General features: G+C 64.6%; 3 protein-coding genes across 6 annotated transcripts; 2 read left to right on the plus strand and 1 right to left on the minus strand.

Annotated features, from left to right (window-relative positions):
* The first annotated feature begins 457 nt into the window (after window positions 1–457).
* On the plus strand, window positions 458–5,838 carry LOC104641244 (PHD finger protein 13-like). The gene is made up of 5 exons (XM_075761413.1): window positions 458–734; window positions 2,477–2,569; window positions 2,754–3,369; window positions 3,688–3,726; window positions 3,838–5,838. Exons 1-5 carry the CDS (start codon window positions 603–605, stop codon window positions 4,062–4,064), a joined length of 1,107 nt encoding a protein of 368 aa, XP_075617528.1. The 5' UTR covers window positions 458–602; the 3' UTR covers window positions 4,065–5,838.
* Window positions 5,839–5,977: 139 nt separating this feature from the next.
* On the minus strand, window positions 5,978–9,442 carry LOC142602945 (uncharacterized). Of its 2 annotated transcripts, none has more exons than XM_075761414.1 (2): window positions 9,046–9,442; window positions 5,978–7,848 (listed from the first exon to the last, which is right to left on the minus strand). In XM_075761414.1, the coding sequence occupies exon 2, from the start codon at window positions 7,822–7,824 to the stop codon at window positions 6,691–6,693; it is 1,134 nt and encodes a 377-aa protein (XP_075617529.1). In that variant the 5' UTR covers window positions 7,825–7,848; window positions 9,046–9,442; the 3' UTR covers window positions 5,978–6,690. The 2 variants fall into 2 exon arrangements, with proteins under 2 accessions (XP_075617529.1, XP_075617531.1); XM_075761416.1 differs by lacking the exon at window positions 9,046–9,442 and adding an exon at window positions 8,402–8,457.
* Window positions 9,443–12,246: 2,804 nt separating this feature from the next.
* VWA5B2 (von Willebrand factor A domain containing 5B2) lies at window positions 12,247–24,498 on the plus strand. 3 transcript variants are annotated; one of them, XM_075761858.1, is made up of 22 exons: window positions 12,247–12,325; window positions 15,805–15,984; window positions 16,410–16,571; window positions 16,898–17,123; window positions 17,229–17,383; window positions 17,818–17,949; window positions 18,062–18,186; window positions 18,322–18,498; window positions 18,586–18,696; window positions 18,821–19,023; window positions 19,328–19,442; window positions 19,516–19,701; window positions 19,804–19,963; window positions 20,039–20,328; window positions 21,482–21,707; window positions 21,791–22,135; window positions 22,213–22,350; window positions 22,435–22,554; window positions 22,814–22,891; window positions 23,109–23,178; window positions 23,433–23,541; window positions 23,853–24,498. In XM_075761858.1, exons 2-22 carry the CDS (start codon window positions 15,846–15,848, stop codon window positions 24,459–24,461), a joined length of 3,876 nt encoding a protein of 1,291 aa, XP_075617973.1. In that variant the 5' UTR covers window positions 12,247–12,325; window positions 15,805–15,845; the 3' UTR covers window positions 24,462–24,498. The 3 variants fall into 3 exon arrangements, with proteins under 3 accessions (XP_075617973.1, XP_075617974.1, XP_075617975.1); XM_075761859.1 differs by having other exon boundaries at window positions 16,898–17,111; XM_075761860.1 differs by lacking the exons at window positions 12,247–12,325; window positions 15,805–15,984 and having other exon boundaries at window positions 16,267–16,571.
* The last annotated feature ends 296 nt before the right edge of the window (window positions 24,499–24,794 follow it).

Below are 24,794 nucleotides of genomic sequence, written 5' to 3' on the forward strand. Positions count from 1 at the left end.
CAAGGTTGCTTGGAGGGAGATGCTTTCCAGAGGGGTCTCGCCAAATTAAATGGCTCCTCTGGTGCGGGGGGGGGGGGGCTGGTACTCGGGGTGGCCTGTGCGGGGCTGGGCGCCTGGGGGCACCTCGGGGGGGCACGGGGCGAGGCCGGGGTTGCGTGTCAGCTCTGGGGGCGCCGGATCCGGTTGTGGTTTGGGGGCTGCGAGAAACCGGGGCTGAGGGTGGGCGGGAGTAGGGAGCGGAGCAGAGCAGGGGGGGCCCTGGCAGCCCAGGGAAGGAAGGGGGGGACCCGGGGGGGGGGGGGCGGTGCTGGGCTATTGGTGTGGCCACTCCCGGTGCGCGGCGGCGGCCCCGGGCTGTGCGAGGCAGAACGCGGCCCGGCCCTGTCCGCGGCCCCCGCCCCGCGCCGGTAGAGGCGGACACCACCGCCGCCACCGCCACCCCCCCCCCGCCGGGGCGGCCGGCGCGAGGCCCCGCCCCCGCCTTCCCCGCCACCAGGTGGTCCCGCCCCTGCGGCCGGGGCGGCGCTCGAGCCTCGCTCCGACCGGCGGCGGGCACCCACCGCACCGCACCGGGCAGGGGCAGGGCGGGCCCGGCGGGCGGCATGAGCGCCGGCGGGGAGCTGGCAGGTGAGGGGCGCGGGGCCGCCGTCCCCGGAGGAGCCTTCCCCCGCGGCGGGCCGCGCTCGGCGGGGAGCAGCCCCGTGCCCAGCCCCGGATCCCCCGTGCCCGAGGAGGTGAGTGGGGCGGCGGGGTGCCGTGTGGGGGTGCCCGGGGGGTCCCGGGGGGACGCTGTGCGGGTGCCCGGGGGTGCGGAGCCGCGCTGAGGTGCGGGGGTGCCCGCGAGGAGCGGTGGGGGGGGTCGCGTGTGTGTGTGTGTGTGTGTGTGTGTGTGTGTCCGCGCTGGCGGGGGGGGTGGGTCTCGTGTGTGCGTGTGTGTCTGTGCGCGCGGCGGGGGGGGGGTCGCGTGTGTCTGTGTGCGCGCGCGCGTGTGTGTGTGTGTGTGCGCACGGGGGGGGGGGTGTCGCGTGTTTTTACGCCGTGGAAGTCGTGTGTGCGCTGGGGTGAAGGGGGGGACCGTGTGTGTGTGTGTGTGTGTGCGCGCGCTGGGGGGGCTCGTGTGCCGAGGAGAGCTTTGAGGGGGGGCGCTGGGGGGGGCGTTGTGCCTGAGGGAGGTTACGGAGGGCTGGGGGGGCGCTGTGTGTGTGTGTGTGTGTGTGTGCACCGGGGGGGGCGGGCTCTGTGTGTGTGTGTGCGCGCGCGGGGGGGGGGGGGGTGTCTCTGTGCGTGTGTGTGTGCGCGCGCGGGGGGGGTCTGTGTGTGTGTGCGGGGGGGGGAGAGGGCTCTGTGTGCGCGAGGAGCCCTCGAGGGGCGGCTGTGGGTGCGGGCGGGGGATGGTGCCCGGGGCGCGCGCGTGTGTGTGTGTGTGTGTGTGTGTGCGCGGGGGGGGGGAGGCGGCGGCACCCGGGGTCCGTGGGGGTGCGGCGGCGCGGCCGGGGACCTGCGTGGCCGGGTTGTGCCGCGGCGTGTGCGTGCCGGGGAGGGCCGGGGCTGGGGGCTGCGGGGGTGCCGGGGTGTACGTGAATGGGCGGGGGAGAAACCGGCTGTTGTGTGGCGGTTCCGGGGGGGCTGTCCCGCGGCGGTGCGGCTGTTGCTCGTGCAGGGGGTGTCCGTGTGCGGGGGTGGGGTCGCCCCCCCCCCCCCCCGGCGGCCGGTCGGGGCAGGACCGGGAGCGCGGCGCCATCTTGGGAGCCATCAGGTGCCCGGCGCGGGGACGGGCGGTGGCGGGGGAGGTCCGGGGGGGCCGCCCCCTCCCCAGCGGGGCCCGCCCGCGGCCGCCTTCCCGCGGGGGGTGCTGAGCAGCCTGGCCCCACGGTCTCTTCTCGGTCCCCGGAGCCGGGGCGCGGGGCGGCGGCGGTGCGGGGTGGGTCTGCTCCTCTGCCCCTGGCTCGGGGGGGGGGGGGGCGCGGGGCTGGCTCTGCCGCGGGCTCCCGGCCCTTCCCGTGGGTCCCCGGCGATCCGTCCGCGGTACCTTGTCCCGAGCGGCGCCGGGCTCTTCCGGCTGACCCGAGAGCAGCCGGGGAAGCCCAAATCGCCGGGTACCCTCCTGGCGCCGGCACCTTCTCCCTCTGGCCTTGAGTCAGCCGGCTGTGGGCGGACATCCCCGGCACCGGGGCTCCCGAGCCTCTGACTCAGGCTGTGCCGGGCGGCTGCTGCGCTTTCTGGGTGTCCCGTCCTGTCGTCATTGTCTGTCCCGTCGTCCTCCCCCTCCGCGATCTGGGTTTTAAAGGGAAGGGCTGCATCCATCGAGGCAGATGATGCAGATGGGTTACGGGAAGCGTGGATATTTGAGTGACCTAAATATGATGGGCTTGTATAATTGCCCGGTGGTCCCGGGCTGCCTGCCAGGGTCAGTTGTGATATTCAGTGCAGGTAGGGATATCAAGGGAGTTTAATCGACACGTGGCGTTTGTTGCAGCCGTTGCAGAAACGACAGAGAACCGTGGAGGATTTCAACCAGTTCTGCACCTTTGTTTTGGCCTACGCGGGCTACATCCCCTACCCTGAGGAGGTAAGTGGGCTTGTGAGGTGTTCCTCTACAAAAAGACTGGCTCCTCTGGGCTACCTGCTACGTGCAGACCCAGTTCCTAATTCTTCTCCTGGAGAGTCTTTCTCCATCCCCAGCTCCTTCCTCCTTACCCTGAATGTCTGCGCTGTGGCCTCCCATGCTAGTCCTGCATCTTCCCCTCTTGCAGAATGAGCCCTGGACCCACGGAGGCAGCATGAGTCCCCAGAACAGCACGGGGAGCACTCAGGACAGCGATAGCTGGGCCTCGTCCCACTCCTCCGACTGCCACATCCTGACAGATGATGGGAGGAGCAGGAACGCTGTGGCCAGGGGGGCTGCGGACAACAGCCTGCTTGTGAGCTGCCCTGCCTTCCCCACCAGCTTCTACGATGTCCGACCCCAGCAAACCAAACGGAAGAAACCACCAGCAAAGAAACTCATTTTGGAGCAGGAGGTGGAGAAGAGGGTGCCGCTGAGCACTGGGAAGGGCTTCGGGGCAGAGCAGGACGGGGTGAAGGAGCTGGCTGCACTGGAGGGACAGGTGTCTCCCATGAAAGAGCAGCTCTTGGAGCCTTCCCTCAACCCGGCTGGGGACCCCCAGCCCAACTCCCTCCTGGAGGAGCTGATGAAGGAGGAGAAGGACTGGGTGCACGGAGTGCAGGAGACCGAGAAGCCAGCAGGAGACAATCCTCAGCTACAGGAGCATGAACCCTGCTCTGGAGGGAGAAAAAGCCCCAATTCTTGTAGTACCTTGGACCAAAGCGAAGGGGAAGATGCAAGCAGAGGGAGCTCCCAGCTTAGTGGTGAGTGTCCGAGAGAGTGCAGAGGGCCCTGCTGTGCTGCGGCCAGTGCTGAATATTGTCCCTCTGTCAGCTGGAGCCACCTGTGGCTGGCTGCAGGGAGGGTTTGTCGATGCCCGAGCCTCTCCCAGCCAGGGGACTACCTTCAGTACCTGGGAGGACTGAAGAGCAGAGGGCAGGGAGCTGGCCTGCCCCTGGCAGCTCTGTTCTGCAGAGCGAGTGGTACAAACCCGAAACGTGTCTGAAGTGGGGTGTAGGGTCACCTTGCTCATCTGGTCTTTATTTTTTTTTTCTCTTCCCCCCCACCTTTTGCAACTTTAGCAGTCGAATTCGCAGCAGCTCCCAATACCAAAGCAGAAGGTGAGTGAGGGGCTCTCCCATTTCACACTGGTGGAACTGGCTAGTCTGGCCACAGCCGGACCAGCAACTGGTAAGGTGTTTTCTGACCAGTGTCTGTCTCTCCCTGACCAGACGACGATGCCTGGGATCTGATCACCTGCTTCTGCCTGAAGCCCTTCGCAGGGAGGCCCATGATCGAATGTAACGAATGCGCTACCTGGATCCACCTCTCTTGTGCCAAGATCCGCAAATCCAACGTGCCTGAGGTTTTCATCTGCCAGCGATGCCGCGATGCCAAGCAGGAGATTCGCCGCTCGAACCGAGCTCGGACGGTGCCCCGCAAACGCTTCTGTGACTGAAGCTCCTCCAGAGCAGGGAGGCCGGGGGTCCCCTTTTTAAACCGAAGACTGTAGCCCAGTTTGGCTAGACAATCAATGCACAGTAGTGGCAGGGGAGGGGCTGGGCTGCGGGGCTGGACTGTCCCCCTTGCACTTCTGACTCCTGGAAGCTGCCACGCACGTCCTCCCTGGGAGGCGTGTTGGCCATGGAGCTCGGTTACCCCAGAGGTGTGGGGGGGAGAGGAGGGTGGTCCAGCTGCACACTAGGTTGCTCTGAAACATCTCTGTCCTCGCACAAAGCTGGCTCAGTGCCTTTCCCCCCCGGGCAGCCGAGGAGAACCTAGTCCTAGTAGTTTTTCTGTGGTGTGGTGGAAGCTTACACTTATCCCAAGATGTGACTCCCCTTCCTCCTTTTTCCTCACCATTTTCCCTTCCTTGCCTCAGACCTTGGGGCAGGCTGTGATGGCAAAGCCCTGCTGACTCAAGTTTTCCTCCAGCAAGTAGGTGCAGCCCAGGCGAGCTCCCTCCGTGTGGTGTGCCGCTCTCCAGGGCGGGAGGGGAGGGGACATCGGTCCTGCTGACACCTGCAGCAGACTGGGGCTCTTTGTCTTGGGGCTGTTGGTGGAGCCGTCCATCTCTGGCTTATCAGCCTTGTAGGCTGCACAGGGGAGGTCCTTCCCCTGACCTGTGGTGCTCCTGGTTTCATCTGTTGTGCCCACAGCCCCAGGATAGTCCTGTTGAGTCAGGAGCAGCAAAGGCATCCTCTAGTAGATTATTAGTGTTCTTGCCAAGCAGCCCTACTCGGTTCATGTTCTCCAGGTGCAGTGAGGATTCCTGTGTGAAGAGGGGTGGGATTCCTGGTAGGAGACTGCAGTTACCCCCAGAGCTGGCCGTGGCAGGGCTGGGAGCCCTTCAGAAGGGGAGCAGGAGAGTGCTCTGGTTAGCTTTCCATGTTTTCTACCTTCAGTTTAAAACAAGTGAAGCTTTTAACCTGTGGCCTTCTGCCTGCAGGGCTGTCTGGTGGAGCATCTGCTTCAACACCAGCCAGATGCTGAGACCTGAGCTCAGATGGAGCGAGGAGCTGGGTGGGCCTTCCTTCCCAGCACTCCCTCCATCACAGAAGTTGGTTTTTTTCCTAGAAATAGAGAGTGAAGCCAAATGACTTGTCAAGAGTGGGCCCTGAGCCCCTTCTGCTATGCAACTGCTGCTCTGGAGACACGGGACATGGTCTCTCCAGGCTGCTGATTAAGTTTGGAAGTGGAAGGCTTCCCCCCCACCCCCCGTGTCCCCTGTGTGCGGTGTGTGTGTGATCTCCTGGGGCCCCACGTGCACTAACTGTTGGATCCCACCTCCTCTTCACAGCCCTTCCAAAGAGCCTGGCCCGCGTGCCTTCTGCACTTTCCCTGGGGGACGCAGACCCACTCCTGTCCCGGTGACACTCGGTCCCCAGCGTGCCACTGCCCACAGCAGGGAGTGGGGCAGCCCCCGCTTGCCTGTCCCCATGACTATAGTTCTTAACTGGGTTCTTTCCTACTTGCACATCTGGTTACTGTGGGACCACAGCTGGGGAAAGGTGCAGGGCAGCCCCCTGTCACTCAGCAGTCCCCAGGCTCGTCCCTGTGCCTCTCTCCTCCTGTGGAAAGCCTGGGCCCCTAAAGTAAGTGCTTTATGTTTTTATAGTTACTTTGTATTGATATGTAAAATAGCGAATTCTGGTCCTTGCCCTGTGGAGTGTGGCTGGAGTCTTATGTATATAATAAAGTACTTTTGCCATAATGGTGATGGCTTTCGCATAGTTTGGTGGCTCTGGGTCTCGTGTCTGGGACCCGAGTACTCCCCTGCTTCCCTCCTCCTGAGGGACCTGGTGTGGGGATCCCACTCAGCCCTGCTACACACCCCCCCCAGGTAAACAAGCTGGACAAACAACAGGGAACGAGCAGGCCAGCACATCTTGTATTTAATAGCGCGATGACCCCCTCCCCACCCTGCTGAAGCACACAGAGGTGCTCCACAGGAAGGTCCTCTGGAAGTGCATGGGCCAGGGACAACCTCTTCGATGGGCACCATCTTCCTGAGGCTGCAGCCAACTCATCATCGTGGGTTACTCCAACGCAGCAGCGGGCCTGATGGGGAGGAAGGGTGTCCACGCACCATTGCTGTGACTCTTAAGGCACATCACCATCTAGCTCAAAGCCGTGTTCTGCTCTTGGGCTCTGACAAACCTTTCCTGGCTCTGTCTCCACTCCGGAGTGGAGTTAACAATTCAGTCCTGACAGCAGTTGAGGTACAAAAAGATCCAGTTTTCTCCACAAAATAAGTCTGTTACTCCAGTACAAAGGTATCACTACTAGCTTCCTCTGCAGATCTGGAGGTGTGCCAGCTTCCATCAGGGGCTGTGGTGAGGGGGACAGGACAAGAAGGCACTGGGGGCTGAGCACTGGCCTGCCTGGGGCAGGAGAAAGTCACTGTTTTTGGGGACCCTTACCAAAGAAGGGTCCTGCTGGTATGTTTCAGTCCCGAGGCAGATGCATTGGGGGAGGCAGCGAATGGTCCAAGAACAGCAGCAAAACCAGGCATAACTTCTATGCTAGGGGCCAAAGCTGGGTTTGTGCGGCCAAGCAAGCATCCAGGTGAGCGAGGTGGGGGTCTACTCCTCCTTGGCCCAGGCAGAGCCACCTGCCTTCTCCTCCAGGTGGGGAATCACCGCCTCCGTGTAAAACTTCTCCAGCTTGGGCACTGTCTGCCCCCAGAACTCGGCATCGAACTCCACAGGGACCACGGCCGTCTCCTTGGTGGTATGCACCACAAAGTCGGCCTGCTTGAAGCCAGTGGCTGCCAGCTGGCACTGGACCTGGGTGAAGTAGGCGTGATCCCTCTTCAGGGCATAGGAATCCCCATCCACCTCCAGGCAGAAGTCCTTGTCCTTGCAGGCCTCGCGCACTGTCCTGTTCCTGTGCTTGTAGGGACACTTCACCTCCAGCAGCCCCAGGGCTTTCCCTGTGGCCGCCTCCGTGATGATGCCATCTGGGCTGGCAGCAATCCACTCCTTCTCCCGGTGAATGAAGAGGCCACAGTCCTCCACCTGCACTGGCTTGCCCACCGCTTGCGACTTCAGCTGCTCATAGGCCCGAACGGCCACCTTCTCATTGCGGATTCCCCAGGACATGGCCGGTGTCTGCACACTGGGGCTGGAGCTCACCACTGCTTTCAGGTAGGACTGGGGCACCTCGGCCGTCTTGCCGTTGGCAAACTTGCTGTTGGCGATCCTGGAGGCCACGGAGGCGGTGATGCGGTTCTCCCGCCACTCGTACCACTTGGGGTTGCTCCGCTGGCCCCGCGTCTCCTTCTCCACCCATGGGATGTCCTGGCTTTCCAGGGGAGGCAGGAACTGGCCCCAGGTCCGGCTTGGGTCAGCCCCAGGCTGCTTCTTCTGCAGACGTGGTTCAGGTCTGGCCAGACCAGTGGCTCCTTTGGCATCAGATGGCTGCTTCTTCGTTGCAGAGCAATTGCTGGCAGATGCTCTGTGCTGGTCCCCAGCATCTCCTTGGGCTCCACGGGATGCTGCCGGTCTTGGCTGAGAGGACTCTGGCTTTGTCCCCCGCCCCTGGCTGGGGGCTGCAGCGCCAGCAGCTGGAGCGCTCCTGGATCGGCTGCCCGCAGCCGTGGCCTTGGCCCGGGTGGCCGAGGTGGAAGGTGGTGGCGCGGCGGGGTCGGTTTTGGAGGCGGTGGTGGCTGGCCGAGGGGATGATGTGCCGGTGGGCTCCTTCCTGGGTCTCCCCATTGCTATGCGTCAGAAGGTCTCGTGCTGTGAGTATGGAATAAAGTTGAATGCACATCCCCAAAACACGTTTCCCTTTCGTTGGTCCTCCCGTGCCTGCCCCAGGGCGCTGGCGTCCCCTGCCCGCGCAGGCTGCCGCGCGGCTCTGTCCCACGCTTTCTCCCGGGTGACGCACCACGGTGGCACGCCGGCCGGTTCAGCGGTGCTGGGGTGCTTGTGCATCCCGCCCCCCAAAACCCAGTCCTGCGTGGGGCCGAGTCTGCCCACGGCAGCCTGTGCTCCTGCCCTGCGGCAGTCCAGCCAGCCCAGAGGACGGGCGGGGGGGACAGCGGGGTCCTCCCGGGACCCCCTGCGCAGGGAGGAGGGAGGTGCCCAGAGAGCGGTGCCCGCGGCCCCACGGGGACCAGGCGGGCTCCCCCAGGGCCCATCACCCGGCCAGCGTGGGAAACCGCGCGGGGGCCAGACGCGCGTGGGAGGGCCCGCCCAGCACCGCCCCGGGGCGCCCCACGCGTGCTCTGGGGCCGGGGCGCGGGAGCCGGTTCCCCCCCCCCGGGCCCTGCCCGGTGCCGCCCGCTCTCACCGCTCCGCCGCCGCTCCGGAAGCGCGTCCCGCCCGCACCACGTGCCCCCGGGGGCGGCCCCGGACGCGGGCGGTGGGGAGCGGGGCCGGGGCGCGGGGCTGGGTGCAGCCGGGCCGGCCGAGCCCCCGCCCTGCCCGCCGCTCCCCGCTAGAGGGAAGCAGCCGCTCGGCCATCCCCGCCCGCGGGGGATGTGCCCGGACCTGCCCGCTCCCCTTTCCGCCACCCCCTCCCCTCCCTTTTCCCCTCAGATTTCTTCCCAGGTCTTACACTTACACACACTTGCACACATTTACACACCCACACCCCTCCCCGGCCGCCCTCATCCCCCCCGAACAACGTTTTGCTCTGGGCTGGGGACAAGTCCCTACAGCTCCCTCCACGCCCTGCCCGTTTCCCCGTCGTCCCGTCCCCCCCCCTCCCGTCCCGGCCTTTCGGGATGGTTTCTCTTCCTGGTCCTCCTCGGCTCTCCAGCCCGACTCCTGAGACGCCGTTCCTAGGAGGGGGCTCCAGCCCCGCGTACCCCACCCCTGCCTGCGGGCAGGGGTCCGAGCCGGGCAGGGAAGCAGGCCAGGCCAGCACAGCCCCGCCTGGCACCCAGCACCCCAGCTTTGCCCTGGGGCTCCCGTGCGAAGGCACAGGCTGACCTGATGGGACCCCGCCGCGCCGCTGAGCCCCGATCGCTGCTGGCACTGCGCTGGCCCAAGCTGATCCCGACCGCCGCGGTCCAAACCGGCCGACTCTGCGCAGCGGGACAGGCGTCAGGGGCGTGGGAGTTTCGGGTTCCTGAAAATCCCCAGACTTTCGTTTCCCGCAGCGAGCCTGACACCGCAGTGAGCCAGCTGCCGAGTAAGCCCAGCTGCCCCCGGGGTGGCTGCTGCGAGGTCCCCAGGGCTGCGAGCCCCCCGCTATTTTCGGCTGCAGAAAGGAAACCCAGCAGCCGCCAGCACATGTCCCGGGTTTCCCTGCACCAGCATCCTGGGAGGGTTTTGGTTAAGTCTGGGCAGGATGAGCGCTGGCAGCTTTCCCAGCTCCTTTCCCCAGAGGTCCCCGATGTCTCCATGATCCATCTCCGTCTCTGCTGATGCTTCATTTCCTGCTCTCCCTCCCTCCCTCCCTCCCTCCCTCCCTCCCTCCAGCCCCTCTGTAACTCCCTGCAGCTGGGCAGGCCAATATTGTGCCTGTTAAGCCAAAGTGCACCTGATTTTAACCAGACACTGCCTTCCTCTTCCATGGCTACCCATCCTCAGGATCTCGTTTAATTAATGCTCATTAATGAGCAGCAGACAGCTGAGCAGGGCACCCCTGCCCCTCTCCCTGCCGGTAAAGCCCCTGGCCTTGCAGCCCCCAGCTGGGTCTGAGGAGCCATAGCGGCATCGAGCGCAGGCACTCCCAGCCTGACACCGGCCGGTATCTCCTCAGGCTTCGGGTTATTTCCTCCCATAGCACTAAATTCACAGAGCTTATCAGTGACTCAGGACCTGAGACCATCTGTAAGAACTTTGTGGTCTGCGCTCCCTCCAGCCAGCCCTATCTCTGGGTGATAATTCAGCTCAATAAACCCAGGGCAAGGTACAGGTGATTTGAGGATAAATGCCCAGATGGTGACTGGTGCCTGAGGCGGTAGGGCAGCATGGGGTTGTTGAGGTGCAAGGGCACTTAATGGAGCTGTCGGGCTGAGCTGGGCCTGCGTTTGCAGGGTTTAACGCAGGCCTTAGCTCAGCGCTCTGATGAGAAGCAATGCCGAGCTCTCTGCAGGTTTATTTGTGGCTGCGATGAGCTGCTCTAGGGAAGCTGTGACAGTGCAGAGCAGGGATGTGTGTGCCTGTTGTCTGATGCTGGTGTGAACACTCTATGGAGCCCATCTGCATCTCCCCGGGGATGCCGCACATCACTGGCGGGCTGGGGGAGGCTCGGCTGCTTCCCCGGTCCTGCGCACGCTGTTGTTGTTTGCCTGCTGTAACGCCGGGGCTGTAGACAGCGTCTGACGCCGTGGGCTGGCCAAGCCCGGTCACCCCAGCTGGTGGCACCGATCCAGCGCTTGCATTTGGAAGCTTTTCTTTGCCTCAGCTTGGCCTAGAAACAATATCTCAGAGAAAAATCAAAGCTTGCGGGTTTTGTGTTTTTTTTTTTTTCTGGGGCTGGAGCGGCCACAGTGCTCGCTGTGATGAGGGGAGCGGGAACCCCATGCGTGCTGCAGGCTGGGTGGATGTGCTGCGGTGCGCATCGTGCCTCTAGCAGCTCACAGAGCTGGCGTCTGTCGTGTGTGGGGGGGTAATATATGGGTTATCCTTCTCCTGCGGTCATAAATGACAGGGAAGGAGAGCAGCTGCACGCTTTAGCTCTCCTCTCTCCCCATGCAGCACAAGGAGGGGAAGCAGCATGCCGTGGGGCATCCAGCACTGGGAGAGGGAATGGCTCAGCATGCTCTTGCAAGCACCCTGGGGACATGCAGAGTGCCTCTCTGCCAGATTATTGTATTGGCTGAAGTGCAGGATAAGGGGTCGGGAGGAGGGAGTGTGCCCCATGTTACGGCGCGCAGCAAAGCGCATCTTCCACCAAGATTTCCCCCCTTTGCTCCTGCCGTCACCTCTGAAATCTGTGCTGGGGAGCCAAAGCCGTAGTGGCGTGTGGGTCGGCTGAGAGGTGAGATCCAGCGGGGAGACGCTGCTCTGCCGGCATCCTCGCTCCAGTGCCACTCTGAAATCACCTGCTGAGGACCGGGGACTGCTCGCCCCGCCGGCGCTGCCGGCTCTCTCTGCCCCGGTTTGTGCCTGTGTAGCTGGGCTGGGCTCTGGGTTCGGCGTGGCTGCGACGGTGGGCTTTGCGGTGCACGGGAGGGTGGGGGCTCCCCTCTGCGTGTTCTATAAAAAGAGCCATGGCAGCACAGCCCTATCTATAGCACCGCGAGGGAGCTGCCTGGGAGAGGCAGGGCAGGGATTAGCCCAAATCTGACAGTTTTCTCGGGTCCCTCTCGGGAATGCTGGGCCAGCAGTGGTGGCTGAGGGATTCCCAGTTCGCCTCAGGCTGCGAGATTTCCCTGCCAGCAGACATGTCCTGGCTTTGCTGGGCTTTCCTGACTGTCTGCGCCCTTCCCAAAGGGGCCTTGTTGTCACACTTGTCACCCAAAGGCTGGGCTCTCCCCAAATCCCCCCTCTTTCCTGCTCTTCGGGGCTGGGATTTCACTGCAGCATGTAGAGGCTGACGAGGGTGTCCCCGGTGGAACCCCGGGGCACCTGGGTTTGCAGTGGATGCTCAGCATCTGCCTGTGCCTGGTCCTCTTGCAGTGATCTCAGGGCAGCTGAGACCTTTCCTAGAAAAGCTGGTTGTGACATTTGTGGCCCACAGTATTTGTACCGGAGAGTTCAGCTGACTGATGGGAGTTTGCGTTTTTGTCCTGTGCTTTGGCAGGGGACGGGGGGGGAGACACGAATGACACAGAGGGCGGCTACATGTCCTGGGCAGCCAAACTTTGTGGGTGCCACAGCATCACCCTGGGGTCTCACCAGCACCCAAGTTTGGCTGGATGTCGCCATGCAGAGCAGCCCATAGCGGTGGGCTCTGCTCTTGGCCAATGCCTGTCCCCTCCTGGGGGTGTTGGCTGTCCCCTGAGATCCCCAGCGTCACCCGTGAGAGCATCCTCCAGCCGTTCCCGGGGTGGCGGTACCAGGGAGTGTGTCTCTTTAATGAGGCTGGGCTTGGAGCAGCTCTGCTGCTGGCACAGAGAGCGAGGGATGGAGCGAGGGCGGTGAAGGAGCCAGTGCCAGAGAGGGAGCCTGCAGCAGGGAGAGGCGGGGAGGGACCACTCATCCCCCCCTGGGTACTGCAGCCCCCCAGCCGGAGGGGCAGGGAAACCCACCCCCAGGGCAGAGGGCTCTGTGGAGGGCAGGGACCCAGCGGGTGCTGAGCCGAGCCTGCAGCCCCTGTGTCATCCTCCTCCTCCAGGTAAGGGCCGGGGCGGGGGGAGTCTGGGACCGCGGTGGCCCAGGACCCTGCGGGTATCCTGCAATGCCTGGGTGCCCCAGGGTCGCACACCCACTGTCGGGGCAGCACCGTGTCACAGGAGGGGTGAGAGGTGGGAGATGAGGCAGCAGAGCCATAAAAGTGCTGAAATCACCATCGGGCATGGACCCGGCATCTGGCTCTAATAACTGCTGGGAACATGCCCCAGGGTATCGGCAACCGGTCCCTGGCCCACGTCACAAATGTCCCGTGGCCGGAGGAGCAGCGGGATGGTTCTGCAGGGCTGTCCCGCTGGGATGTGCCCGTGTCGGGGGAAATCTGTGGGGCTGGGACATTTTTTTTGAGCGGTGCCTGTGTTAGGGTGCATCCAGGGCAAGTAACTCCTGTTCCCTGGCACGGGGCTGCGGTTTTCCGGGGGTTTTAGTGGCTCTGGGGAGGCAAGAGCAGTAACACAGGTCCTGCACACGACGGTCCTGGACGCAGTGCATGTGCTGGTACATGTGTGCATGCGTGTGCGTGTGTGCGCGCGTGCAGCAGACTCTGCTCTCTGTTTCAACTTTCCAGCAGATGCAAGCAGCAGTGCCAGCCAGGGGACAGCACTGCAGGCTGGAGGCTTGGGACGGGGACAGCCCTTCACCCCACACCCCTTTGCCTGCAGCTGCCGGGGAAATCCCTTTCCCCTCCACTCCTCCTCTTTAGGCTCTCTGCAAAGCTGCGTGCCCCATGGGTGCTGGGCAGGTCACCTCCTGCCTCCGTGGCCTCCTCCTTGCTCCAGGAGTTGGGACAGATCTTGCTCTCCTGCCCTTGTGTCCCATCCCAGCGGAGTGATGCGGAGATGTCCCGCAGGGACGGGGGAAGCAGGAGGTAATGCCGGTGAGCAGGAGCGGCAGCGATGCCTCCTCACTCCAGGCACTGCCACAGAGGTTGGGGCTCCTCGCCTTCCACCCTGCTCTCGTACCAGCCTGTGCACCTCTCACCAGTGGAAATTTCCGCTGGGTTTGCCTGTGCTGGGGTTGGCCTCATCCTTCCCCGGGACCACGCTGCACCAGCGCAGGCGGCTGTTGCTGCAGCAGGTGAAACTCTGACAACTTCCCAGGCAGCTAAATAGGGTCTGCTGGGCTCAGCCGCCTGGCTTGCTGCAGCAGCCTCGCTCGAAATCTCAACCTGCCCACGGGCGAGAAGAGAACCATTGAGTTATTCCGACCTAGAGAAGAGAGTTAGCTCCTTCTTGCCTTCACCAAGGGCTTTTTGCCGCCGGCGTGCTGAGCTGCCTCCAGCCCTGCTCCCTCTATATCAGGGATGCTGCTGGCTAAATCAGCTCCTGCAGGCACCAGCTGGGATGGGAGGAAGAAGAGGGAGCTGCGAAGGCACTGGTCACCATGCTGGGGATGGGGAGGGGACCGGAGACCTGTTGGTGATGCCACGCTGGCACCTGGGGACAATTTGCTGCCTCAGGGGAAGAGGACGGAGAGGCTGGGGTGAGGACGGTCCCGGCTGGTTTTATTCATTACCACGGGGCTTAGAGCAGCCAGCACGAAGCGCGGCAGGGCCAGATGGGCCCTGTTTACTCTGTGAGGGTAAATGTAAAGAGAAGTGATAAAAAGCAGCCAGGACAGCTTCTCCAGTAAGTCCCTGGTAAACAAGCCGGCAGTGCCCCGGCCAATGGGCAGCACGGCAAATAGCAAGCGCGTTGCTGAGCATTAAGCCAGGTGCCTTGGGAACAAATGGAAGGGCTTTGGGGTGAAATCCATCTTTAATGGTTCGATGTGGCTGGGCTGGGGGATTCCTGGTCCCCGGAGCCTGGCTGGGTGCTCTGGTCAGGGCAGGACCTGGCTGACGATGTTCCTGGTGGTGGCACAGCTGGTGTGGAGGAAACCCAGGCTGTGCAGTGACCCTGTGCTGCCTTGTGTGCTGGGAGAGCAGTCGGGGGGGGGCCCAGCGAGTGCGTGCAGCATCCTGCACCCAGGGTGAAGACTGGCGATGGCAGGGGGTGGTTGGGTGGCCAGGACCTGCCAGCATAACCCTGCGATGCCAATTGAGCAGATAAACAGCTTCCCCTCTGGCATAATGGATTTATTTTCTTGGGATGCAGCCACGTTGTTAATGCACTTCTGCACTTCTTGGGGGCTCTTTGCCTTGCACCAGCCATGGGCTGAGTCCTGGCGCTGCCTCCGAGGATGTAGCCCTCCTCCGCTTTCAAGGATGCTCTGGGAGAGGCACCCTGTGACCGCGTGCTGAGGGCACCCTGAGCCTCCCATTACCGATGTTCGTACGAGCTGTTCCCGAGACGAAGGCCACCGGAGCAGGGGGACCAGATGGTTCACTTGTACCCAGCCTTGTCCTCGCCCCGGGTGTGTTGCACACTGAAGCGCCAGCACATGGCGTGACGTGGGGACCTCGCTGCCGTTGGTAGCAGGCGCTTGGGGTGGGCAGGGATACGGTGCGGCAGTGCAGATCCCACACCTGGAGCACGATCCGTGCACACTATCCACGGAGAGGCAGGACTAAGGCTGACCTGAATATTTTATGTGAATATGTGATGGCCCAGGGTGGGGTGGTGTTAGAGAAATGCCTTGGCTCTGGGCAATCGTTCGGGATGCTACTCCCGGGCGGTTTTCCCAAGAGGAAGAGAGGAGTGGGTTGGTGTCATTGCTGGAAGGTGTCCCCAGCCGCCTCTTTTCCCGTGGCCGCTGCCGAAGGGTGGGATGCCAGTTGTGTCCATCTCTGGGCAGAGCGTTACTTGCCTGGAGGTGGAGAGCATCATCCCCCCGAGCCAGGCTCCCACCCTGCAGTGCCTTCCTCTCTGTGCTGCTCTTCAGTGCAGCACTGACCTTGTTGTTAATTATTAAACCCCCAGCAAACACTGCTCACTGTTTTGTCCTAGTTATGCTGTGGGCTTCTCGACCTTCTCTTTTTTTTTTTTTTCCTTTCTTTTTTTTTTAAAACAAATTACCCTGGTAACCTCTGTGGGTGGATGGAGATGGGACCAGCAGATGCTCTTCTCCCAGCCAGTGTGGGAGATGGTCTGGGGAGGCTCTGGAGCCACCAAGTTGCTTTGGGGTGGCCGAGAGATGGGCTGCATGTGGCTGACCATTATCTGTCCTGTCTAGGAGTCCTTGCTTGTCTGCCAGGGCTTGGGGCTTGCATGTAACTGCTGCTGCCCACGAGAAGTAGTTTTGCTGCCCAGCAGCCAGATTTATTTACCCGTGGGGTGGAAAAGCCCCCTTCCTGTGGGGGCTTCTGTGGCTCCAGACCCGGTTCGCAGGTGGGCTGGGGTCCAAGCAGAGACCCGAGTCCAGGTCCGTGTGTTTTGTGGATGCTGCAGGGCAGCATCCCCAGGGCGGGGAGGGCTGGGGACCTGCTCCCCCCTTGCAGGCTGCACAAATGGAAGTGGCTTGCATGCACCAGCCCTTTCCTGGCAGACCCCGTCCCCGAGCACCCAGAGCCTGCCTCCCCTCTGCCTGCAGCTGCCCACCGAGGGACCATGCCAGGCCTGTACGCGCTCTCCTCCTGGGAGGCCCTGCCCCTGAAGAGCTCCAGGGTGAAGGCTTGTGCCAACGGGTACTCCCTGAGCATCACCGCTCACCTCGTGTACACCAACCCCCGCGAGGAGCCCGTGGAAGGTAAGGGGGCGTATTGGGGCTGGCAGGGACCCGGGCTGCCTGCGTGGCCCCCTGAAAACACCCATGCTGGGGAGCATCCTGTCTCCAGCCCACCTCTGTCCCGGCCCCCAGACCTTGCTCAGTTTGGGGAGCAAAGGCAGAGGCTGCAGCGGGGGAGGCGCCGCCGACACACGGCATCGCCCTGCGGGCAGGAGAAGAGTGAGGCTGAGCAAAAACATTCCCGCCACTGAAGAAGAGGGGGATTTCATCCTCCCTGCCCTCCTCGGGCTAGTGAGGCTCTGGGTCCTTCCTGCATGTTGTCCCGCTGCCGTGCATCTAAACCTCCCTGCGAGTCAGACAGGCTCTTAGCGGTGCTGCCATGGGCTACACCGTGCAATGGCGGTATCCGTGCCAGGATCTGCCTCGGGGCTCTCTCCCACCCGCAGGCATCTTCATCTACCCGCTGGAGGAGTCGGAGGTGGTGGCCAGCTTCGAGGCAGCGGCGGGCAGCCGGCGGGTGACATTCCAGGTCCAGAACCGGCACCGGGCACAGGACTGCTGCCTCCAGTGCGGCCCCAGTCCTGGCCGGCCGCGCCGCTGTGCCGGCGGTAAGTGCTGTGGCATGGGTGATCCTGCTGGGTCCTCCCGGCCGGGGGCTTGGAGCAAGCAGGGATGAAGCGTGGGGGGATACGAGGGGCTGAGAGCCCCTGCCAGGCCACCCTGATGCCTTGGGGGGGGTCTCTGGGGCTGGAGATCTCAGCCTCCCCTTTCCTCTCTCTCTGCCTCTCCCAGGGGTTTACCCATCCCTTTGCATGGCCCTCATTACACCTGTGCTCTGTTTTCCCCTTTGAGAGTAATTAGTGCAATTAACGCCCCCCCCCCCCCCCAACCTCACATGCCCCACTGACCCCTCCACCATCCCTCCCCTGCCCAGGCCACCTCGTCCTGGACGAAGATGCAGAGCGCTCCACCTTCATCATCGTCACAGGGGCGCTGTGCCCGGCGGAGAGCCTGGCCATCACCCTGAGCACGGCACAGGAGCTGGCCACGCTGCCAGACGGGGCCTTGCACCTCCTCCTCCCCCCCGTCCTCATGCCCCGCGTCCCCGCCGTCCCCGAGAGCGAGCCGGCAAGCTTGTGTGACGACAGGTTGGCCCTATGGTGATTTTCATGGCTTCCTCAGTCTCCGCCATCCCGGGGGGGGGATGCTGACGCTGGGTGAGCGGGGAGGGGGGGCAGGAGCCATCACTGCCTCTCCCCTTGCAGCCCCACCAGCTGTTTTGGGGGGCCGGGTGCCCGGAGCCAGCCGTCCCATGCGGCGCCAGTGGAGAGCATGGATGTCTTTCGGGGACAACCCTGCAACCCCTTTCCTTACGAGTTTGCCTTCGAGCTGCTGGTGAAGGGCCCCTGCTTGCTGGCAGGTAGGGGGGCAGCTGGGGCGGTGTCTGTTGGTTGGGCAAAACCTCCCGAAACATGGGTGACAGCCCCCGGGATGGCGTCCCCCCGGTCCCTCCGTGTCTGTAGGGGGACATAAGCCCTCTTCCCAGGCAGCCTCTTGCATTCCCTACCCATGAAGAAATCCTTTCCCCATCCCACCGCCGGGGCTGAGACACCCCAAAGTCTCCCCACGCGTGGCTTTGGGTCAGCAGCTTCCTTCCCCGGGAGACGCAATGGACAGAGGAGAGGACGGGCAAGGAGGGGATGCGGGGCGCTGGGGACACGCTCCTGGCTGCCAGCCCAGTTAATCCCATTAGAGCTGGCAGGGAGCAGCCGCTGCCGCGGTGCCAGGTCAGGCGCGGAGCCCGGCGGGTGGGGGGCGCGAGGGGCTGCCCCACCACCTCCTCCCCCTCTGCAGGGCTGGAGAGCCCGTCCCACGCCCTGCGAGCCGACGCCGACCCCTGGGCCAGCTCCGCCACCACCACCCGTGTCACCCTGGCCGAGCCCCCTCGCTACGACAGGGACCTGGAGATCATCCTCTACCCCTGCGGTGAGGGGAGCCAGTGCCCCTGGCGGGTTTGGGGGACATCCCAAAAGCATCCAGAGCACCCCCCAGCCCCCTGTGGCACAGGGCAGCTCCGAACCCCGTGTGCCCCCCCCAGAGCCTCACCACCCCCACCTGGTGATGGAGGACGGCACCATGACGTACCCTGAGTATGAGACCCACATCCGGAGCCGCCGGGATTACCTGCGGATAGCCAGGAAGGATGGCAGCGGCGAGAGACAGGTGATGGGGCATAGGCACTGCCAGCCCAGCAGGGAGGAGGAGGAAGGGGGAAGGTGGTTGGAGAGGAGGGGGGCAAGAAAGACCTCAGCGTGGGTCAGGGGGTGCGAGAAAGTCCCCGGCCCACCTGGCTCGCAGGTGGTCTTCGTGCAGAAGCGTTTCCACAAAGACATCTTCCCCAACCCTGTGCTGATGCTGAACTTCTGCCCGGCGGCGGAGAGCATCCCTGGAGACCTGCAGAGCGTCACCCGTGAGGTCATCTTCCTAGTCGACTGCGGCCGCACCATGAGCGGCCCCAACCTCGACAAGGTCAAGGTGAGGCATGGCTGCAGGGTGCTCCAGGGCTGGGGATGCTCCACGGGTGTCCTTAGCAGCCCTCCCCGGTCCCTGCTGTCACCCCAGGAGGCTTTGCTGGTGGCCCTGAAGAGCCTCCCATCAGGGACACTGCTCAACATTGCCGGCTTCGGTGCCAACATCAAGCCGTTCTTCCCATCCAGCCGCCTCTGCAGCAACGTGAGTGCCACCAGGCAAACCCCCCCCCACCATCCACCCTCCATCCCCGCTGCCGGCTCCCTGGCGTGGGGTCAGGGCTGACAAGCTGGGGGACCGCTGCGAGGCCGGCTCTCCGTGCGGGCAGGAGACGCTGCGGCACGCCTGTGAGCATCTTGTCGGGCTGCGGGCGGACACGGGTGGCACCAACCTGCTGGCAGCCCTGGGCTGGGCACTGGCACAGCCCCTCCACCACGGCTACCCCCGCCAGCTCTTCCTCTTCACCGATGCGGCGGCGGGCAACGCGGGCAGGATCCTCCGGCTGGTGCGCAGGCAGGCCAGCACCATCAGGTACGGCACCGGCATTGCGGTGGGGTCATGGTGCTCTCCACGTCCCCTGGGCTGTTCCCACCGATTTCTCCTTCTGCAGCTCCAAATCTTGCCTCTGCCAGCCCCAAGAGCATCCTTCAGCCATCAATCCCCCAACCCCACCGGCTCGGCTTCCCCCGGGCGCCGCAGCCCGGCATGCAGTCGGGGCAGCATCTCTGACTATCAAACACCCCTGCCCACCCCTGCTGCAGGGCTCGCCACTGGGCTGCCCAGCCCCTGGCACCGGCCCAGCCATGGCTTTTCATCCTCTGGCTCTCTTCTGCAGGTGCTTCAGCTTCGGCATGGGCCCGCGGGCGTGCCGGCGGCTGCTGAAGGGCATGGCCAAGGTGAGCCGGGGCCGTGCCGAATTCCTGAGCCCGGCCGAGAGGCTGCAGCCCAAGGTAATGCCCGGGCGGGGATGGGGGGCATGGGCACCACCGCGGTGTCTGACACTGGCTCCTCTCCCCACCCCAGCTGATCAAGTCCCTGAAGAAGGCAATCGAGCCGGCCGTCAGCGACATCACCATCGACTGGTACGTCCCCGACAGCATGGAGGCTCTGCTCTCGCCCACCGAGCTCCCGGCCCTCTACCCCGGCGACCGCCTTGTCAGCTACTGCGTCCTCTACAGCATCGCCCGCTTCCGCGACAGGCGCCCGTCGGTATGACCGGCACGGCCCTGGCATGGGGAGGATGACACGTTCCCGGTGCAAACAGCTTCTCCCCGTGCCGGGGGGCTGACGGCGGCGCTCTCTCTCTGCCAGGGCCGGGAAGGGGCTCGCCGGGGTTCCCGGGGCTCAGCCTTCCCCTCCCGGGAGGAGGTGCCCAGTCTTGGGGAGAGCCACCAGCCGCCCCAGAGCATGTCAGGATCTGGGGATGCCTCCCTGGAGCTCTTTGCCGGGGGCACGGACGCATCAGAGCGGAGTGAGTGGGGCCGGGGCTGGGGCAGGGGGCAGACGTGGGAGCTGTGGGCTGACAGGGTGTGTGCTCTCCGGGCAGGTACGGATCTCATTTTGGGGGGAGACATCTGGAAGCGGATTTACCAGCCCTCGTACATCCAGGAGCAGTACGTCCTGACGCACTGCTCCGTCAGCACCGACCGCAGCCGGGGGCTGCTCTCCTGCAGCTCCACCAGCAGCGAGTCCACCGGCTCCCGTGACGTGGCCCCCGAGGGCGGCTCCTCGGCCCCTGGGGCCGATGCCGCCTCCCAGCAGGGCCAGAAGAGCCTGTCCCTCTGCGAGTCCTCCACCAAATCCGCCCCACTGCCGTCCACCCTGGCTGGCACCAAGGTAAGGATGCCAATGGGGTGCAAGGGCTCACGCATGGGGGGGTGGCTCCCGGATTAGCTAGGGTCTCGCTGCCCCATTGTACCCACGCATGCAGCCACTGGGCTGGAAACCAGAGTGCTGTAACCTGGATTTTAAGCAAGGATCAGCCGTGGCTGCTGTGAGGAGGCTCCTTGGGTGGTTTTGCCTTACTGGAACAGGACAGCTGGGGGCCAAGCAGCTGGTCCCCCAGCTTCCTGGGCCAGTAGTCAGCTGGGTGGCTAACAAGCCCCCTAGCCAGCTCAGATCCTCGTTGATGCTGCAGAAATCAAGTGAAAATAGCTGGGCCAGCATCAGGTAATGAACCTGCCAAGCTGGAGAGGAGGTGGTGAGCTGGCTAAGCCCCTGCCTGGCTCCTTCAGCCCTCGGCCAACGCTGCCCGATGCTTTGTTAGTGATGGGCCGTGTCCCTGCTGCTTCATGCCTGGGTTTAAAACTCAGGCAGGTTGCGGGGATGGGGAGAGGCAGCTCCCACGGTGACGATGGCCCCGAGGCAAGGCCAGCTGTCACCCAGCTCCAGGACATGCTCCTTCCCCGTGGCACGGGTCAGGTAACCTGCTCCTGCTGCACACAGCACAGCTGGTGGCCTTTGCTGCCGAAATGTCAAGCGTAAGTGATTTCCCTGCAGTGTAAAGGATCCTCCCCGGGCTCCCTGCCATGGGGGATGAGAGGCGGCATGGGCGCTGCTGCCCTACTGTAGCATTTAGATGAAGCATCGCAGTGCGGGGACATCACCCCGTGCTGGGGACTGCATCCCACCGCAGCATCATCCAGGCTGAACAACCGAGCTAAGCCCTCCGCCCCACGCACAGGAAAATCCCCGCCAACTCCTCCTTGCCTTGGCGTCAGCCTGAGTCAGCCCCCAGGGATGTTTGCAAACTCTGTGCCTCTGTCTCCGTGCCGTCGATCCTTCCCACATGTACGAGGAGCCTGGCGAGCATCGCCTGCCGCCTGGGAGGCTGCCGGTGCCAGCCTGCGGAGCAGCGGGGCTGGGCGTCAGCCAGTGGCTCTGGCCAAGAGCCGGCTGGGGACACAGGTGCCCCATCACGGTGTGGCGCAGTCCGGGCTCTGTGCCGGTGCCTTTGCCAGGCTCGCCGTCAGCCTTTCCCCTGCCGCAGGTGACGGTGGCCCTGAGCACGGAAGAGCTGGCGCGGCGGAAGAAGGCGCTGGCACGTGCTGCCCTGTCCGGCCGCAGCTTTTCCTCGCCGCATGGGGAGCTGGATGCCCACCGGCTGCGCCGGGCGCTGGAGAAAGTGTCACAGAAGAGGAACCAGTCCCTGGAGGGGCGGCTGGACGAGCTGGGACCCCGGGCACGGCAGCTGCAGCCCAGCATGGTGGAGTCGAGTGCGTGCTGGCTCCTGGGGGGAGAGGGCAGCGGGGACAGAGCCTGGTGCCCTCTGCTGAGCCCACCTTTTGCCGTTGCCCAGATAACCTCCTTTCACCCACCCATCTGGACTGGGACATGCTGGTGGAGCCCTCCTACCTCTTCAGCACCTCACCGGCACCTGAGCCAGGGGAGCACGGCCTGGGTGACACCGGCCTGCCCCTGCGCTGCCAGGTGGTGATCCACGCGCTTCGAGCCGGCAAGCCGGTGTCCTGGGAAGTGACGGCCTCGCTGGAGCCGCTGCTGCAGCCCCGGGAGGGGCCGGACAGGGAGGACCCCCCGCGGCGGGCGAGCAAGGCCTGGGACAAACCGCTGCACCGCTTGGCAGCACGCTCCGTCATCCGGGACAACGAGAACGCCGCGCAGCGGGAAGCCGAGCTGGAGCAGGGTGGGTGCTGGTGCGTGTCCCCCTGCCCCAGTGCAGCCTCGGCATCCCCCCACCTCTAACCACCTTGCTCCGGGCAGGTTTCGCCCGCCGGTTTCGCCTGAAAGCCGTGCAAACCAGCAAAGCCTGCAACGTGCCTTCTTTCTACACCCGCCTGGTGCCCGTGGACAGTGCCACGCAGGCAGCCCTGCCCGCAGCCCCCGAGGTGTGGGGCACAGGTACAGCTGGGGGGGGGGGGGCCTGGCATGCTGGGGAGGGGGCAGCGAGGGGACGGAGGACTGAGGTGGCACTGTCCCTTGCAGCCGGCTCAGCCAGCCGGCCACGAGCCGTCGTGGTGGGGAACCGGCACCACAGGAGCTCCTCAGTGGGTCTGGGCCAGCAGCGGGATGCGGAGGAGCAGGATGAGGCCCCCGTCGCTGCAGGTACCAATCCAGGCCCTCGCAGCAGCTTATGCTCCCCAGGGACCTGCCTGAGGACCGGGGTCCCTGGGGACCCTCAGCTTGCAGCTGTGTGGGGCTGGTCCTGGCTGGAGGGCTGGCAGATGCCTGGGAAGAGGCGCTGGTCCCTACCCCACACTGGGAGGTGGGGGGGGGTGCACGGGGGGCAGCGTTGCAGCCCCTGGCAGCAGCTCTGCGTCGTGAGGGTCCTGGGACAGGTCCTCAGGGCTTTGCTCTTTTGCAGAGCGAGACGAGACCCCCGGGTCTCCGGCCAGCGTCTCCTCCCCCACCGATGGCTGGGAAAAGCAGAACTGCTCAAATGGTGCGTCCAGGGTGGAGGGGGACGGGGGGGGGGTGCCCCCACCACCCAGTTGCTGGCAGCTGAGGGCTGGAGCATCTGCTGTGCCCACGCCTGCCCTTGCTGCCTGGGGTGCATGGGCTGAACCCCCCCCCCCCCCAGGTGTTGGGGGGCAGGATGCACCTCTGGGTGCATTGTGCCCCCCCACCCCATGTTCAGTTCTCCCCCCCCGCCCTTGCAGGGCCTCCAACCAGCCCCTCCACCACCTCCATGGGCTCCCAGAAATCCACGGAGAGCATCGCTGGCTCCAGGTGAGGCTGCGGGGCGGGGGGAGATGCGAGGGCCCAAAAACCGGCACGTTGGAGGGAAGGGGGACAGTGCCACTTCTTGGGTGCTGGGGGTTGGATGTGCCCTACCAGCTCCTGCGGTGTAAGGGGGGGCTTGGTGCTCTACCCCCTTCCCTGCAGCAGGCCGGGTTCCAGCTGCCCTTTGGGAATTGTCCGTGTGTCGTCGTGTCCCCCTCCCCCCCCCCCCCGCCCCGTTAACTCGCCCGTTTGCCCCGCAGGTTTAGCCTGAGCAGGCGCAGGGGGCCCAGCCTGGCACTGCGCCCGCAGTGCCTCAGCCCAGAAAGCGAGTGCTCCAGCAACCACGCCAGCCATGACTACCTCCCGCTGGTAAGGACCCTGTCCCCATCCCACCCGGGGCGGGGGGCTGAGAAGTCCCCTTCCCTGCTGGGTTGCAGCCGAGCCGCCCAGGCGATGCCCTGCAGCAGCACCCAGCTGAGGATGCAAACCTGGTGGGTGCCTGCTCAGCCCTGCTGCACCCTTGAATGGCCCTGGGGGCCTGTGCTGGCTTTTGGGTGGGGAGCGTTGGAGAGTCCCTGTGTCCCAGGGACACTCCTGCAGCCCCCATCACTGAGTGCTGGGGGGCCACGGTGGGTCTGCGCCCCGCCTGGCCCCCCTAGTCGCCTGCCCCCTCGTTGTAGGTGCAGCTGCAGCAAGCCCAGGGGCCGTTCCAGCTCACCGAGAGCTTCTCCGAAGTGGTGCAGATCCCCCTGGACCGCCTGCGCCGGGCCTCCCCCTACGCCTCCCACCGAGCCAGCCTCAGCCCCACATCCCCAGGGGCCAGGAGCAGCCCCGAGGCAGGGCACGGCGGCGAGGAAGGCGAGGAGCCCACCGCAGCCCCGCAGCCCGGCTCGCCCCCGTCCCGCAGCACTTGCTCTGAGGTGCCCAGCGCGGCCATTTGGGCGCAGGCGGACAGCGGGCACGGCTCCGAGTCCGACACCGGCCCCCACTCGGCCGCCCCCTCCGAGGCTGGCGTGAGCTGGCAGGACACGGGGCTGGAGGACCTGGAGAGTGCCAGCTGGGCCACGGCGGTGGCCTTGGCGTGGCTGGAGCATCGCTGCGCTGGCTTCTTCGAGGAGTGGGAGCTGGTGGCGGCCAAGGCGGACGCGTGGCTGCAGGCACAGCGGCTGCCCGAGGGGGTGGACGTGGGCTGCCTCAAAGGGGCGGCCAGGCACTTGTTCCTGCTGCTGCGTCACTGGGACGAGAACATCAAGCTGAACATGCTGTGCTACAACCCCAACAACGTCTGACGGCCACCGGAGGGGCCAATAAAAGATGCCTGGCTCCGCGCTGCCTGCACAGGTGTCTCTGTTATGGGCAGGGAGCCATTGGGACCATTCAGATTATGCTGGGGCTCACCAGAGCCCTGGGGGGGGGGGGGCGGGACGGTCACCCCCTTCCCAGACATCTCCTATGGGAGGGATCAGATGGGGACTAGGAAAAACCATGTTGGAGGGAGCCCTGGGCTGCATCAAGGCGGTTCAAATCTTGAGGCAAAGCGGTTTTGCAGATCTTCCGTCTTAACCTCACCCCAGAACTGCTCCCCTGCCCTGGGCAGCACTCTCCCCGGGCTGGGAAAGGAG

This window comes from Balearica regulorum, chromosome 9 (genome assembly GCF_011004875.1).
Source record: "Balearica regulorum gibbericeps isolate bBalReg1 chromosome 9, bBalReg1.pri, whole genome shotgun sequence".
NCBI lineage: Eukaryota > Metazoa > Chordata > Aves > Gruiformes > Gruidae > Balearica > Balearica regulorum.

What these genes read in the sequence shown, in the direction of transcription:
- VWA5B2 (XM_075761858.1), top strand. Translation starts at nt 15,846, where the DNA reads ATGCCAGGCCTGTACGCGCTCTCCTCCTGGGAGGCCCTGCCCCTGAAG. An exon ending in CCCCGAGGTGTGGGGCACAG is followed by an intron (nt 22,351 to 22,434) that starts GTACAGCTGGGG and finishes TGTCCCTTGCAG; the next exon opens with CCGGCTCAGCCAGCCGGCCA. An exon ending in AAAGCAGAACTGCTCAAATG is followed by an intron (nt 22,892 to 23,108) that starts GTGCGTCCAGGG and finishes CCGCCCTTGCAG; the next exon opens with GGCCTCCAACCAGCCCCTCC.
- LOC142602945 (XM_075761414.1), bottom strand. Translation starts at nt 7,824, where the DNA reads ATGGGGAGACCCAGGAAGGAGCCCACCGGCACATCATCCCCTCGGCCA.
- LOC104641244 (XM_075761413.1), top strand. Translation starts at nt 603, where the DNA reads ATGAGCGCCGGCGGGGAGCTGGCAGGTGAGGGGCGCGGGGCCGCCGTC. An exon ending in AGGGAGCTCCCAGCTTAGTG is followed by an intron (nt 3,370 to 3,687) that starts GTGAGTGTCCGA and finishes TTGCAACTTTAG; the next exon opens with CAGTCGAATTCGCAGCAGCT. An exon ending in TCCCAATACCAAAGCAGAAG is followed by an intron (nt 3,727 to 3,837) that starts GTGAGTGAGGGG and finishes CTCCCTGACCAG; the next exon opens with ACGACGATGCCTGGGATCTG.